This window comes from Cygnus atratus, chromosome 2 (genome assembly GCF_013377495.2).
Source record: "Cygnus atratus isolate AKBS03 ecotype Queensland, Australia chromosome 2, CAtr_DNAZoo_HiC_assembly, whole genome shotgun sequence".
NCBI classification, from domain to species: domain Eukaryota; kingdom Metazoa; phylum Chordata; class Aves; order Anseriformes; family Anatidae; genus Cygnus; species Cygnus atratus.
Window position 1 is genome coordinate 55887228 of NC_066363.1, and position 17239 is coordinate 55904466.

General features: G+C 38.6%; 1 protein-coding gene across 7 annotated transcripts in view; it reads left to right on the top strand.

Annotated features, from left to right (window-relative positions):
• The window catches only part of EZH2 (enhancer of zeste 2 polycomb repressive complex 2 subunit), a 59325-nt gene that overhangs the window by 11666 nt on the left and 30420 nt on the right, over positions 1-17239 (top strand). For 5 of the 7 annotated variants that reach the window (XM_050709026.1, XM_050709027.1, XM_050709029.1 and 2 more), the window contains exons 2-4: positions 10354-10477; positions 10991-11119; positions 13894-14010. In XM_050709026.1, the coding sequence (XP_050564983.1) occupies positions 10361-10477; positions 10991-11119; positions 13894-14010 (363 nt within the window). In that variant the 5' untranslated portion in view covers positions 10354-10360. The remainder of the gene's footprint in view (positions 1-10353; positions 10478-10990; positions 11120-13893; positions 14011-17239) is intronic. The other 2 variants (XM_050709028.1, XM_050709030.1) reach the window with 1 other exon arrangement.

The following is a 17239-nucleotide window of genomic DNA, read 5'->3' on the forward strand; positions in this document are numbered from 1 at the left end:
AGACAAGGCCAACACTGAAATTGCATCAGGCTATTCAGTGTCTTTTCCAGACCACTTTTAAAATGTTTTTGCGAATGGAGATTCCAGAACCTCTCTGCTTAATGTGTTCCTGTGCTGGACTGCACTCACTGTGAAGTGTTTTCTCCGTATGTTGAAGTGAAATCCCTCACTGAGACTTGCTTGTTGCCTTTTGTACTTTTGTTTAGCACAGATTATCATGTCTCCATAGAAGGGCTAGAGCAGTACTCAAGTTCTGTGGTCATCTGGGGTTAGTGCTGATTTGTACGAGACAGCACACTGTTCGTGGAATTTTTATGTATTTGTTTAAATTCATGAAATGACTTCCAATTTTGATAAGGCCATGAAACAGGCGAAAGCGTAACATCTTTAAAAGAGGCTATTTAGGAGTTTGGATCCCTCTGTGTAGTTTTCTTCTATTTTTTTTAAGAATAGACAAATGTATCTTGAAGCCTTAGACTTGTACTAATAATAGGAAATGGAAAATAACTTTTGTTAACTGTTGATTTGAATATAGAGTTGTTGTGAATGGCTGTCATGGGATGTATGAGGCAAAACTGAACTGGAATGCTTGCACTAACTTCTCATTTGTTACAGATATCTTCTATACCTGTCTTCCACTGGCAGCTAACAGAGGCAAGTTACAGACTGTTTTGCCACTCACTGCATCTTTTTCAGGACAATCTTTCTCTGATAGAGCGAGAGCAGGAAGCACAGTTCTTGAAAACTACTCACACAGAAGTACTTTGCCATGTTAACTGCTTTGATTGTGCATAGACTTGTAAAGAAAAAAATTAGTGTGAATAGTATGTTACATGTGGTATGGAAAATAAATGTTCCAGTCTAAGGCAAGTTGAGGAGATGCTCAAGCAGTTTGCTGGTATCGACAGAAAGAGGCTTTGCTTCATACCTGTGACCCTGCCTGCACAGCTCTTCCCTGCCAGTTTGTATGCTAGCCCTGCCAGCATGAGTAATTTTGACTTTTTGGTCCAGTTCAAGACCAGTCAGTGTCTTCTGAGGGGAGAAAAGGTCTGATTTAGCAGAATTAATCATCACAATCAAACTTAGAATTTACAGGGCAAATACGCTATCAGAGATGCAGAGGTAATGTAGGCAGATAATGAAGAGAAGAAATGTATGCCGTTTTAAGATTTCATTGCCCTTCCTAGTTCTAGCCAAGAAGTACATTAGGATATATGTCATCACCTTCCAAAAGCAAATGGATATGTGAATGTGCTGTTAAGTCGTGGTTAAGTTGGAATGTTCTTCCTCAAAATTAAATTGTATTAGGCAACTGTTAATACATTAGCAAATAATGACTTTGCATGTTGGGGAGGAGGGAGTGCACTGGCCTTGAATGTGACAACTTTTAAGCTGTTATCTCAAAGAAACAATAGTGTAGCGACAGACTGCCAGTTTTGAAAGGATTTCACTACTTAAAATGTATTCTAGTGTTGCAAATGCTAATTGCAAGTAACTGACAGTACTATAATAAATAGGAGCTTAATTGTGATGAGACTGCTCATAAGAAAAATGTCTTTTTATAGCAGCAGACCTGCTTTTGGTGCTGCCATATTACCTGGAAGGTCTGTCTATGGCTGTTACCCATCTGTCCGGGTATTAGGGCTGGTGCTAACATGTGTTGGTGCCCACGCTGCTATTGAAACACAGGCTTTTAATTCTACGTGTAAACCAGGGGTGTGCTGTGAACTTTAAGGTAGAGGGAAAGGAGTCATCTGAGATTGGGATGCTTACTTTCACATACAGACATTCCTCTTTAGTTCAGGGTTATGGCATTGGTATATCTGAAGAAGTTGATGGTTCTTCTCAATACATTGTTAAAATTAGTTTTGTATTTGATGATAGCTTCTCTAAGAGTTTCCATCTCTTGAGTAATCAAGAATGTTCTTGCAGAACACAGAATCTTACTAGAATTGGTCACGAGTGTTATATTAGCCTACATCAGCCACAGCCACCGATGTCTGTCAGAGTGAGGAAGGACAGATGAGCTGTTTAGAGTTACCTACATAGCCTAGATTCATAAATAAATATTTCTTTTAGATATTGTCAGAGTGCAATAGAGGTTAAGCCTTTGTAGGCCACGACAAGCCTCTTGGCTTTTATGTGGCCAAAGAGTGGCAGGTCTGGTGTGGGTGTCTTACTAAATGTTTCTGGTTGGCAAGCCTAACATTTATGTACTGGTAAAACTGTGGCAGTGATACAGTGTGGCTTGACAAACACTTCTGTTGAAGGCAGGCTGGTGTAAACTCCTAGCCTCTCCAATTTCAGTTCTTTGCCTCTTGTTTCTACCCCTTTCCCTCGTGTTGATTCAAGTATTCCTGTGGCTGCTGAACAAACCTGCCTGTGGAATTGATTTTGTTGAAAATTTGTATTTGAAAACCGAAGTGTGTTTATTTTCTGGGCTGTTCGGTCAGATTTTTTTTCCTGACCTAGTTTGATTAACAGAATCATAAGCACTTAGGTCTTACAATAGAGAAGGCTGAGTAGAAGTGGAGATGAGGCGTGTGGGGCCACTGATACAAAGGATAAATGATGTCTTTTCTAGGTGAAACTGACACCAAATAATGTCTGAGGAAGATAGTTTAACTTGATGATAACATTTATTAAAAGTCTTATGCCTAAACTTAAATATTCTTAATGATAAAGATCTTCAGCATATGGAATAACATGAAGTATATTTTAAAGCATAGATAGGAATTTTTAAGTATTTTTTGGTTAAACAAGTTGAATTGCACTATAAACTTAAAATACCATGTTTCTAAAAGATATTACAGTAAAAAAACACTGCAGTTTCTCATCTATCACTATGACAAATTTTGTAGAGTGAATGCGCTGTAGTGGAAGATTATTAATAAACTATGCTAATCTTTCCAATGTTGTATTTGACCCAGAGATTTTAGTTAGTCAATGTGGTTTGGTGTCTGAAATGCAGAAGCTGACAGTGGAGAGCTGACAGCCTTGAGAGTATTTTTCTTCCCATGGAAATGAGAACATGCTATTTTACACAGATAAGTTTGAAAGACAACTATTTTTGTATTTCTTTAGAAAATGCAGAAAGTAGAGTAGCAAGCAGCTATAAATCTTCTAGGCATAGACGATATGCTACGAGCACATGTTGCATGCTTGTAGCACAGGTAAAAAGGCCATTCAGGTGCTGGGGTGTCTTTTCCCCTCACCCTTTAACTTGCATAACTTAATAGAGAAGTTAGCAGCTCTGAAATCACAGAAGTAAACAATTTTTCTTAGTTTGCCTGAGAGAGTAATACTGTTTCTTGACCAGAGTTTTTTCATGAATATCTACACGGTTAATAAAAGTTTGGAATAAATGAAGGATGCAGATTACAGCAGTTATTTATAATTAAATTTGACATCATTTTTTGAAGTCTGGCAATATGTATATGTTTATTTTTAGGTGCTTGATAATTGTAATAAGAGTCTGCTGGAAACTGCTTACTCTGAAGGCCTTTAGAATAGGTTCATAAATAGTATTGGCTTGTTTTGCATTTAGACTGCACGAAGTAAAATACTAAAAATACATTTCCAAGAGTTTTTAAGTAATAAAGTTTGGTTTAACATAGCTGATATATACTTGGCTGTAGCTGAGCAATCATTTAGTAGTATTTATATATTACATTGTTATACTACTTTGTGCTGTGTAAAATCCTATAATACGAAGATCATTTGAGTTTTTTATTAGATGGGCTTGGAAAGTTAAAAGGTCTGTGAAGTTAGACCTTTAGGTATACACTGAATGCATTGATGTTGGTAGTTGACATTTATTGTCTTGCTTCTTTTCTAGTGAAGGTGAGGCTGTGGTTTTTTGTTTGTATGTTTAGGCTTATGGAGAAGTCTTTAATCCTTTCTCCTTCCTGTTGCTAAAATTCTGCTTTTTGGGTTGAACATGAATTGTCCTAAATCATGCTGCCTGAACAATTTTATTTTTTCTAATTTGAAGAAAATAGCATGGAAGGTGTGGCTTTTGTAATTGAACCCAAGTTTTGTAGATGTGTCAAGAAGTTCAATAATGACTTCAGATAGGGTTAAATATATGGTAATTTTGTCATTAGTAAAACGGAATATGCGTAGTCTGAGGGACATGTGTGCTGTCTGGATCTGATAACAGCTTACAGCTAAAGAGCATGTCTGCTGCTCCAGAGCAAACTGATGTATAAAACCACGGCCTCTTTATGGTGGTATGGCACGCACTATTTCCTCCCCTGTGGCCCCAGTGTTGGCCAAAGTTCCTCACAATTCCCTCCTGATTTGTAGCTGTGCACAAGTTGTGTAGGGCTCCAGGTGGGGTCTCATGAGAGCAGAGTAGAGGGGGAGAATCACATCCCTCAACTTGGATGAGTATCTTTGTGATGTAGTATTGAATCTAAATTAATAAGTTTATGCCATTTGAACTGACGGTTCACGAAGCTAGCTGAGATGCATGCTTTGAGCTTACTAGTGCATCAGTCCAAAGAATGTAATGACAGTATGTCACCGCGTTCATGTTGTCAGTGAGGTGGGAGAGGTCTGGATGTGGGATGTAGTTTGCTGAGCAGGTCTGTGGAGTTCAGTAAGTTCCCCTACTTCTCGAGGTTCTGAGAAGCGAATGTGAAAGCTCTCACATTTGGCTTTATGTGAGGTTCTAGAAGTAGTATTTCCTCCCACCCTCCCCAAACTGAATTATTTTATTCTTTCATTACTCTAGGCAACAAAAGCATTATGACTTGATTGTTCATTGGTTTGCATCAAGTTGCATAGGCACTTTGTCTGTTGGGTTTTGTATTCTCTTCCCCTCACCATCAGCATTGAAACTGTTGGTTAAGAGTGCTCCTAAGTGCATTATTGTTTCAGAGTATACATACAACTGAAGTATATGAATAACATTTTGAGCATATATGAAATTCCAAAAAAAAAAAAAAAGACTTGGAAGTTGTGCTGTGCACAGTATGTTTTAATTCTTAAATATGTCCAAAAAGAATTTCTGAGTTGTCAGAAGATAATGTAATATTGTTACAGCTTAAAATATTGTGTAATATTAAGCATAGTTACAGAATTAATAATATTCTTTTATAAGGGCAGACTCCCCTCATTTATGCTGTCATGCTTTGCAATTTCTAACTTTTCCTGAAATTTGGCAGGGTAGCCAGAGGAGCTTAAATATAGTCTTTGACAGCAGTATGACTGCTTGAATAGACTGCCTAATTTAGAGAATTATCCACGTGATTGTTTATTACTGATGGGTATTGCCAAAGCGATTGAAGAAAAATAGGATGTTGTTTTTAAATAAAGCTATTTGTATGTTCTGTAGGCAAAACAGCAATATGAATGGATATTTTTCTGTACTTAATTGTCTTTTGTTGTGCATTCTAGATGTATTGTATGTACTTTGGCTGCTGACATTTAGTAGTTGTCTGATTTAAGTTCATGCAGTTTTTAAAAACTTACTGTAAAGCATACGGATCTTGTACAAAATTTCATTATGAAATGCTTAATGGAGTTTATTTAGTACAAGCATGCATGCTCTAGGACACTTGTGTATTTTGTTGTTTTTCATTTCCAGTTAGGCAAGCATGAATGGAAGCAGAAAACACCTCTGTCTGTGTTTTTTTTTTTGTATGGCTTTTCTTGGTCATTGTTTAGGTGGGTTTGGTATATCTCATTCCTAATACCATAGTTAAGGCTCCTCATTGGTCAAAAAGAGGCATTATTTCTGTTACTTTTCTTTTGATGATGCTCTGCTTCAAATTGTGTTGGTCCTTCCATTAATATAATTAACACCCAATTCTACCCACCTGCACAGTTAATACTATAAAATTGCTATAGCTCAGGGAATTAGTTGTGATATTATTGGTAATGGGAAAAATAGGGATGGTGTGAGAGCTGGAGAGAAGAGCGTAGTGACACTGCTATATGGAGTAGACAGTGTGGAGTCACTTGAGTTCTGCAGTCCTGTGTTGTGGAAAGACTGGATAGCTTCTGCTCCGTGTTGGACCTGGGGACTTTGTTTAGGTGGGGCATATGCATCTCCTTGTTTTCTGTGGTGTCAGGATGATTGCCCAGTCTGGAATGGGAGAGTTCATCCATCTTTGACATTACCAAGCTGAAGCTAGAACTCCTTTGATGTCTCACTGCATTTCCCAGTGCTCCCTCTTCTGCAAATAGGTGCAGGAGCCCTGGCAGGGTTTTTCTCTGTAGTATGAAGCCAGGTATGATCAGGCAAGGTTAGCTCAGGTTCTGCAAGGAAGTCATTCTCTGCTTTGGGAAATGAGCTTTCTCTAGAGACAAGATAACTGCTTTAGAGTTGCTCTTTCTCTTTTTTTTTTTTTGGAGATGAGATAATCTGCTTATAAATAATGAGTGAGTTGACTGTATAGTCTCTTTCTTTTAGAAAAAAGTCTCAGGACTGAGATCTTGAGCAATTACACAGTTTCTGCAGGCTGTTTCATCAAAGAGGATGAACAAATGGGAAAGAAAGATTTTAAGCAATAGAAATAGCAGGATTCAGAAAGGAAAATCGAGAAGGACTCGATTGGGGGCTGTCTGAATCAGACTCTTGTACAAAGATGTTCTAGAATCATGTTTTTATTTGCTAAATGTAAATTGTTTAACATTATGCTGTCTTAAGACAGCTTTAACTATTCTTAGATGGAATTTGGCTTGTGATATTGTAGGGAATATTTGGGAACTTTTCATTAAAAAGTTGAATAGTTTTTACAAATCAGTCTTAAAAATCCCTAGCTTTTCTGTTGTGCAACCTGAGCTGCAAATCCCGTACAAAATTATTTAATGAAAATGTACAGGCTTTTTTCTTGTGTAGTAAAGTGTAGTTTGTTGCAGCTCAGAGTCGCATACAAATGTGAACAGCAGAAATTGTAGAAGAAGGTGATTTGGAAAAGGTTTTCCTTACACAGAGGTACTAGTGCAAATGAATGAACAGTAGGTTTGAGAGAGCACCTTTACAACTCTTGGATTTGCTCCAGAAACCAAGTTTACGTTGATGTTTCTCCGAAGTCCTTTAGTTCTCTAAATTACCTACATCCCTGAAAGCAGGTGTCCAGCATCCTTCTGTAAGAATCCATCTTTGTCTGATTTTTTTTCCTCTCCTAGCAATGACCCAGCATAGGCTGTCCTTGTCTGTGCAATTTATTAGCCTAGTTTCTCAGGCTTAGTTTCTGCATAGTTTTTTTTTGGTGGACCTTCCATCTGGTGTTAGGAATTGTCTATGGCATTTTATTATAGTCCTAATATGAAGATGCACCATGGGAATTAACTCTGTCCTCTATGAAAGTGCGTTAAGACTTTCTCCTGAGACATGGGGACAAAAAAACAAAACAGTATATCTGTTAAAATGTAATGTAATTCTACTTTGGTAATGTTCAACTGCCCAGAAACTTACAAATATGGTTCAATTGGCTTGCAAAACTGCTGCTAAAAAAAAGAAGAAACTGTTTTCAATTATTGTTGCAAAATTGATATTATACAACCCTGTATCCATAACACTTTGCATTTTTCTTAGCTGTAATTTTTGTTTAACATATACATGTGTATTCTTCCTTTTCTACTCAGTGCTTTTTGTCTTACTATGGACTTGCCATTTAAAGGATGTTTCTAATTTGTTTGTATGTATTTGACTTAATGCATTGTGTGTATCCCAATGATCTTTGCACACTAACATTATTACTTTATCTTGAGTTGTTTCCTGCTGTTGCTTATACTAAGTTGTAGTGTATTTCTTTATTTTCTAGGATTTTTTTAATCGGTACCTTCAATGCTAAATTAGTTGTCCATGTTGTGCCTCAAATAGCAGCTTGAAATGAGTGTGTTTTTATAACTCATTTGTTATCAGATGAATGACCTGAGTGTGCAGTATTTTAAAAGGAAGCATTTGTCTTGTAAATTATGAATTACTTTTCTCCCCATTTTAGCACATCATGTAACCATGATGTTCATTACTGGGTAAATTGAATATACTTGTTTTGTTTACTAGATGGAGATATTTCTCTCTGGTCTTAGACCCCAATTTTGGGGTCTTCTGAGGCAGTATTTCAGATCTGTGATAGAATAATGGGAATTCTGCTTATTTTATTATTATTAACCTAATCATATAAGTTTTCCATGCAGGCATACTTTTGATTAGGGCTTAGCTGGCAATTTAATTTTAGTTGAGAATGCTTTTTTTTAGACCTGAATCACTTACGATTTTCCAAAAATCTAAAATTAAAAGGACTGTGCTCAATGCAGTATTGAAGTAAACATAAGCTGTGCTTTGTTCTGGTTTTAATGGGATGTGCTACTTTAGTGTTGTCAGCTGGTTTCATTTATCTTTTGAATTCCTTCATACTTTTAACATGCCTGGCTGAACCCTAACTGAGATGATTTTGATATTCTATATAACCTAAAAATTGAGATTGTCTTTCTATTATTTATTCTGTTTCTATTTCCAGTTAATGGGATGTTTTTCCATATTTTTCCTTTGCTTAGTTTAGCATGTAATACAATGCATTTGCTTTTTTATAATGCTTTTATGCCATTCTCTAATCAATATCATAGTGCATTTTGAATCACCGATTCTTTTTACTGTACTCTAACATGAATGGATTGTGATTTTTCATTTTTATTATCTTTAATCTCTTTCTCCTGTAATCACTTGTGTTGTGGTAAATGAAATACAGGTAGATTCTACCTGCTGCCTTGAGGCATGGAAACACATCAGCTGTGTTTGACTCCTTTGCTTTAGGTTGACCTCTCCCTGCTAGTTTACTGTCCTTCCCTTTGTGTAGTCAGGTTCTCTTGCATTATGGGAAACATCATGTATGCCTTGCCTTTTTTCTCCCTCAAAAGATGCTTCCCATAATTTGGGTTAGCAATTTTGCTGTCTGTTTGTTTTCAATCTCAACCTGAATATCCGGCATGTTTTCTTTCAAAATATTAATGTCTTACATACAAATATGTGTGAGGCTCTTAGACTATTACTTTTTGTTCAGTGATTACATTGTAATCATTGTAAATTAATGTAAATTACGACATAGTATTGAGAACAAACAGGTTCTGCATTGATTTTTCTTTTCAAGATTATCATGAATTCTGGTAGAACTCAAATCCACTTGGTACAAAACTGCTGAAAATTGAGCTCTGCCTACAAAGATCTTTAAATTGAATAAGTCTTTACTCATGACTGCCAGGTGTGGTGTGGCAGAAGTTGTGGCACTGGGCATTTGACTCAAGCCTGAAGAGTACATTTTTCATCTTTACTTATATTGTACCTTGATAATAAAGGCTAGGATTGTTTCTGCTCAAATGGATTATGCTCGTTTGAGAAAGTGTTTTTTCTTGGGCAACTGGACATTTAAGCCTTTCAGCTTCTGATGGCTATTGTGAGCTGTTCAGTGAAATATCATAGGTTGTTACAGTGTGACTCTGGAGAGGAAGCAAGTCTTCAATGTGGTAGTGCCTTTGTTTCTGAATGCTGTCAAAAGAATTGTCAGCATGGGTGCAGTATATGGTCCTTGATTTTGAAAAATTCTGAGCAGATTTACGTGTTCTAACAGTTTCTATAATATAAAAATACAACTTCAGTGCCAATGGTTGTGAAACATAAAAATGAAGCACTTGGTGCTAGCTGGGTGATCAGTAAAAGTAGAATCTGTCTTGTTTGCAAACAGCTGGACAGTTTAGTTGTTCACAGAGTACCTGAGAAAAGAGCGAGGTCTGTCTCAAAACTTCTTATGTATGTCTGAATTTCTAGAACTCCTTGGCAATTGAGTGCCTGACTAGGAAGACTGTATTTGGTACATCTGTGCGCTCGAAATCTACTCTAGAAGCCTATTGCAGGATTTACTATCTTAACGACCCTTCCTGCGAGGAGGGGAAGATTTGTCTGTCTTGAACATTGCTGCCCAGAATCTAAGAATCTAATTTACAAGACTGCTTGTATGGATTCTAACCTCTCTTCGTAGTGGGGTTTTTAATTTGTTCTGCTTTACTCCTTTAAATACATCAGATACTTTTTTTTATGTAGCTATTAGGAGTGCTTAAACCAAATGTGAATGGTCCCCATGATTTGTAACTAAAATTACTTTTCTTCAGTGTCTATCACTGATTCTTAATTAAAATTACTTTTTCAGTGTCTATCACTGAAGTATGGATGGTGGTGGTTGTTGTTACTTAGACTGGAATGGTGTTCCAAGTGTATGATTGAAAGGAATTAGGTATGATAGGTATTAAAGGAATATCTCTATCCTGCATTTCCCATCACTCCAACTTCCTTTGTAAGCAGAGGGGAAGGGTTTGGTAGTATTAATATGACGTTGTTTCTTGCAGGATAATCATGGGTCAAACCGGAAAAAAATCTGAGAAGGGACCAATTTGTTGGCGAAAGCGTGTGAAATCAGAATATATGAGGCTGAGGCAGCTCAAGAGGTTCCGACGTGCAGATGAAGTAAAGGTATGTTATCTTTTGGTTCCATTGTTTAAAAACTGATATCAAAATCGATTTTCGTCTGAAGTATGAGTTGGATTGACTATGAAAGTTGTCCCACAGTTAACAACTGCAATAAGTTTCATGAAATATTTTGTTAACATACTGAATCTTGTCTTAACTCTGATATTAAAAGTAGGTGTGATACATTTGTATGTGATTGAATTCAGTGTGCCAAGTATCAGAACAGACTGGAGAGCAAGTATGGCAGTTCCTTTAGCCACTTACTCTAATTCTCTTTAGAACTTAATTCCATGTTAAACCTGTAAGGCTCTAAATGTGAGAACTTGGTTTTAGTCGAAGAAAAGGATAACAATCTATTATAGAGCCTGACTGACACTCAAAACTGGGACAGTTCAGTGTTGAGCCATTTCTTAAATTTTTTGGTGTTAGTATATGTTATGATACCTTAAGATGTTAGCAAATGAGTTCATAGTCTTTGATTTATTTATAATGTTTACAATTGTGATTAATTTTTAGAGTATGTTTAATTCTAATCGTCAGAAGATACTGGAAAGAACTGAAATATTAAATCAAGAATGGAAACAGCGTAGGATACAGCCTGTACACATCATGACTTCTGTGAGCTCATTGCGCGGGACCAGGGAGGTTGGTTAACATGTGTTGTGGTAATTCCCCTTACAAGGTTGTTAGCATGTTTTAATTTTATTACAGGAAATTTGGCTGTTCTTTTAATTTTTTTTACCAGCTTGATATGACTTTGCAACTAAACAATTTTCTTACAAGTAAAGGAGTTATTTATTATTTACTTCCATCAGATGATTTCTGTCTGGAAAACACTAAATAGTAGGCTACTTAGCTTTGAGTGTCCCATGAGACAAAACTTCTGATAATACGTGGATTGTACTTCAGCATCCTCTGATCATTTTGTCTCACTGATATTGGGAGTCTAATGTTGCTTCCATCAGAGTTGATCCCCTGTGGTACAAATGACTAGTTACTTTAGTTCTTACTGAGTTAAAACACATGAAACCTGTGAACATAACTATTTGAATAAGTCTTCTTTATACTTACAGTTGTTTAAACACACAGGTTCTGAAAGGAGTTGGTACACCCTTATGTTGCATATTCAGACTAATTACTAAATTTGTGAAAAAAGCTTCCATGATTCTGATGCTGATTTGAACACCCAAATTGGCTGTCATGTTGGTAGCTGAAACAGTGGTTGAAGTCCACTCCAACTTCCAACATTCACCCCAGCTTAATTTATCTTGTCAGTTGTTCTTTAGACACTTCAAACTTAGCCAGTTTGAGGATGCTTCATGTGTAATTATCTGAAAACCTAACTCTTTTCATTAGCCTGAGAATGAAGACATAACTGTGTACAGGTTTATAAAAAGAAAAAAAAAAACACCTTCCTATTCAAGGAAACTTGTCAGGCTTTTCTTTTCTCAAAAAATTTAGAGGGAAGCTGATTCTCTTTATATCAGAGGTGCATTTGTGTGCCTGACTGTTTTCCTTTAAGCATGATTGAATGTGCAGCTCTCAGGTACAGCTCTACACCTATTATATGGCACTGTAGGATCAGAACTTCTCATAATAACTGAGAGGTATACATCCAGTTTTCATTTTTTGATAGATCATGTCTCACCATTCCTCTATTGCTCTCTTTTTTTTGTAGCTTAATTTACTATTCTTTTATTTTACTCTTTTGCCTGAATTGATTTCCTGCCTGAATTGATGGAGCACACTAATTACTGCATTCAAAACCAGGCTGTCTCCATGAATTAGAAGAACTCTACTACTTGACTTAAGAGCGCTATAATTTATAGCGGGAGAAGTGAAAGAAAGTAGTAGTATGGGAGGTGTTGAAAGATTAAGTCTTTTTCTTTCTTAATATGCTAAATTTCTTCAGAGTTGTATAGGGTGATGGCTAGAAATTAAGTTACTTGATAGAAAGGATTTGAGAAACTTGATGTTCTTGATGAAGTCTGTAGGGCGTTGCTGATGACATAGGTTTCTTCCAATGCGTAGTGCAGTTAGCATCAACGAGAGACTATAATGTGTGGTAGCCTAATAAACATCAAGCTGAGTTTCATACCTAAACAATTGGGGAACATAACTGAGACTTTGTACTAAACACCTTGAGTCATTTTGACAGTCTGAGATTTCTAGTTCCAAAGATAAAAGTAATGATTTTTTACTTTTGTATTTTTCTTTAAATGAAAAATTTGCTAGAAGGCTGCTAGCTAGAAAACTAAATGTTAACCTGAAATGGCAATAAAGCACTATCATAGCACAGTGAGTGTCTTGAGTATTGATATACAGAGCAAAAATCTAACTTCATTGACTGCGTATTTAAAAATAAAATAAAAAACCTGGCTTGTATCATTCTACGGGGGTACTGTCTCTGTATACTGTTTGTTATATTACTTTGTGTATTTCTTTAGAAATGTGAAGCTCTGTTCATCTTTCCCTTCTGGAAAGGAGAAAGATCTTTTGTCTCCACTTCCTTTTTTCCTTTCAGGTAGCTATGATAGCTGTTCTACATTTTGTTTTACTTAACTCCAAAGCTTCCTTGTTGTACTTTCCCTAGCATTGTATTTTCCTATCTGCTTTTGTCTGTAACATTTTTTAGGAGTTTTTCATGCTGCTGTTCAACTAGTTGAGAAGAGCTGATCTGTATCTGTTATCTGTTGAATCGATGCAAGAATAACCTAGAATGTTTGTATTTCTGTGGCATGTTTATCCTTTGGAGACTGCATACACATTAGAATTTCCAAAAAAAAAAAAAACCCAACTCATTGACATGTCCAGAGTTGCATATTAAAATGTTAATTTTTCCTCTGCTCTTTGTAAACAGTGAGCATAATTAAAGATTTGGGTATAGTATAAAGATATGCAGACAGTAATGGGTAAGCAGGGCAGGAGTTAACAAGACATAAGTATCAATTTCCATAAGATGTCTTGCTGTCATTAAAGTAAAATTTTATTTTTTAACATGTATCATACATGATTTCTGCAGTGTATTGTCTAAAGCCAAGGGAATTTTCATCTGCCTCTGGCTTCAGTAAATACTCTAAGACCAGTGTAGCAGCAGCAGGTACTAAATCTCTTCTGAGGTACAAAAAATGGTTTATATGACAGGCTGAATAGTCTGAATAAAATACTAAGTATCTAACACAGCCACTTAGTATTATGTGGAGGAAAAAAAACACGTTCTATTGATAAAGGTATTAAAACATAAATAATTCCTGCATATTTTTCTTGCTAAACCTGTTCTTATGCCATACAAATCTGAAGCATTTCTCAAAGGCAGGTCTAGCAAATTTTGACAAACACCATTTTGTTTTTTGTAGTGATTTTTGTGATTTTTTTCCCTGAAATTGCTATGTAAGTGTAACTTCAACCTTTTATTTCAGTGCTCTGTTACCAGTGACATAGATTTTCCAAAACAAGTCATCCCACTAAAGACTCTCAATGCTGTTGCTTCTGTGCCTATAATGTATTCTTGGTCACCCCTTCAACAAAATTTTATGGTAAGTTTAAAAAGGTGGTGCTAGGAGAAATGTATGGTAAAAAGAGAGGGTGTTAGTTTTATTTCTAAAACACTAATAAAAGGTATTACCAATAGCAGAGTAAACCTGTGTTCTTAATGGCCCTCAGTATCTCTACAACCTTGCTGTAAATAAAGCCTTAAAGTATTTAATTTCATCATAGAATGGTTTGGGTTGGAAGGGACCTTAAAGATCATCAAATTCCAACCCCTCTGCACTTTTCACTAGATCAGATTTGTTTTGGGCCCCCATTCAACCTGGCCTTGAACACTTCCAGGGCTGGGGCATCCACAGCTTCTCTGAGCAACCTGTTCCAGTGTCTCACCACCCTCTGGGTAAAGATTTTCTTCCTAATGTCTAATGTAAATCTCTCCTTTCTTAGTTTAAAACCATTACCCCTTGTTCAATCACTACTCTTTGACAGAGCGCCTGTGCAACTTTCTTATGGGCCCCCTTTAGGTACTGGAAGGGAGCCTTCTCTTCTCCAGGCAGAACAACCTCAACTCTCAGCCTTTCTTTGTAGGTGAAAGAAGAGGTACTCCAGCCCCCTGATCATCCTCGTAGCCCTCATCTGCACTCGTTCTGAAATGTCCATGTCCTTCTTGTGCTGGGGGCCCCAGGGCTGAACATAGTATTCCAGGTGGGGTCTCACAGGAGCAGAGTAGAGAGGGAGAATCACCTCCCATGACCTTCTGGTCATGCATCTTTTGATGCAGCCCAGGGTACAGTTGGCTTTCTGGGCTGGAAGTGCACATTGCTGACTCATGTTGAGCTTTTTGTCAACCACCACCCCAAGCCCTTCTCCCAGGGCTGTCCTCAATCCATTCTCCACCCAGCCTCTGTTTGTGCTTGGGATTGCCCCAGCCCAGGTGCAGGACCCTGCACTTGGTCTTGTTGAATGTCATGAGGTTTGCACAGGCCCACCTCTTGAGCCTGTCCATGTCCCTCTGGTTGGCATCCGTTCCCTCCAGTGTGACAACAGCACCACACAGCTAGGTGTCACTGGCAGACTTGCTGAGGGTGCACTTGTTTCCACTGTCCATGTTTCCAGCAAAGATGTTAAAACAGTGGTGGTCCCAATACTGACCCCTGAGGGACACCACTAAGCACTGGTCTCCACTTGGACATGGAACTGTTGACTCTCGAAGTGCGACCATCCAGCCAATTCCTTACTCATTGAGTTGTCCGTCCATAAAATCCATGTCTCTCCAATTTAGAGACAAGGATGTGGTGGGAGACAGTGTCAAATGCTTTGCACAAGTCCAGGTAGATGTCAGTTGCTCTTTCCCTGTCCATCAATGCTGTATCCCTATTGTAGAAGACCACCAGATTTGTCAGGCATGGTCTGCCCTTTGTGAAGCCACGCTGGTTGTCACCAACCACTTCATTTTTCGTGTTCCTTGGCATAGTTTCCTGGAGGATCTGCTCCATGATCTTTCCAGGCACAGAGGTGAGACTGCCTGTCCTGTAGCTCCCCAGGTTTTCCTTGTTTTCATTTTTTTGAAAGGGGTTATGTTTCCCCTCCTCAGTCACTGGGAACTTCACTGCACTACAATGACTCCTCAAAAAGGATGGACAGTGGCTTAGCAGCAACATCTGCTGGTTCCTTCAGGGCCTTTGGATGCCTCTCATGTCCCATGGACTTTTGCACCTTTACATTCCTTAGATGGTCTTGAAAGTGATATTCTCTTACAGCGGGCAGTTCACAATTCTCCCTGTCCCTGCCTTTGCCTTCTGGGACTTGGGCTGTGTGGCTAGAGCTCTTGCAGGTGAAGTCTGAGGCAAAGTCATTGAGAGCCTGAGCCTTCTCCATATTCCAGGTAACCAGGTCTTATGTTTCCTTCTGGAGAGGGCCCTCAATTTCCCTAGTCTTCCTTTTATCACTGACATACCTATAGGAGTCTTTCTTGTTACCCTTGATGTCCCTGGCCAAATTTAATTTTAAAAGGGCTTTGGCTTTCCTAACATGATCTGTGGCTGCTCAGATAATGTCTCTGTATCCCTCCCAGGCTTCCTGTCCTTGGTTTCATCCTCTGTAGGACCCATTTTCTACTTAAGTTTGGCCAGGAGCTCCATGTTCATCTATGTAGGCCTCCTGGTGTTTTTGTCTGACTTCCTCTTTGTTGGGATGCATCACTCCTGAGCTTTGCAGAGGTGATCCCTGAATATTAACCAGCTTTCTTGGGCTCCTCTTCCCTTCAGGGCTTTGTCCCATGGCACTCTACCAAGCAGACCCCTGAAGAGGTCAGTCTGCTCTCAAAAGTTCCAGGCTAGTGAGCTTGCTGTGCTCCCTCCTCACAGTCCTCTGAATGCAAACCTGCACCATTTCATGGTCACAGTAGCTATGGCTGTCCTTGATCTTCATGTTTCCCACCAGCCTCTCCTTGTTGGTGAGAATGAGGTCTGGTACAGCGCCTCTCCTTCTTGCTTCCTCTGTCACTTGGAGAAGGAATTTGTCATTCATGCATTTCAGGAACCTCCTGGGTTGCCTGTGCCCTGCTGTGCTGTCCCTCCAACAGATATTGGGGTGGTTGAAGTACCCCATGAGGACCAGGGCTTGCGAATGTGAGGCTGCTTCTATCTTGTCTATAGAGGGCCTCATATGCTTGGTCTTCCTGATCATGTGGCCTGCATCAGACCCCTACTATTTTGTCCATGCCCTCCTGTAATTCTGCCCCACAAGCTCTGTCAGCTCCCTGTCTGTCCCCAGGCAGAGCTTCTTGCACTCCAGCTGCTCACTGACGTAGTGTGGTGCCCCCTCCTTGTTTCCCATGTCTGTCCTTCCTAAAGAGCCTGTATCCTTCAGAGCCATCCTGTCACATCCTTGTATTGCCAATGAGGTCATGGCTGTGCAGGCCTGTGTGAATCTCTAACTCCGTGTTTGTTCCCTGCGCTATGTATTAGTGTAGAGGCATTTGAGTTGGGCCCCTGATGAAGCTGACTTACTGGCTGCAGTGGCTGGAATTTCTTTTGCTGCTCTTCAGGTGCTCTCCTGCTGAACCGTGACCCTTCTTCAGGCTCTGGGCATCTGTTGCTAACACGAACATCAGACTGGGAGGAGCGGGATGGGCTGAGGTTCCCCTCCCCTGGCAACTTTAGTTTAAAGCCCTCTTCACCAGCTTTCTCAAAGCCAGTCCCATGCTCCTCTGGCTGTAGCATCAGTCCTGTAACTATCTGTTGATCTGACAGATTCAACTGGCCCTTTCAAACC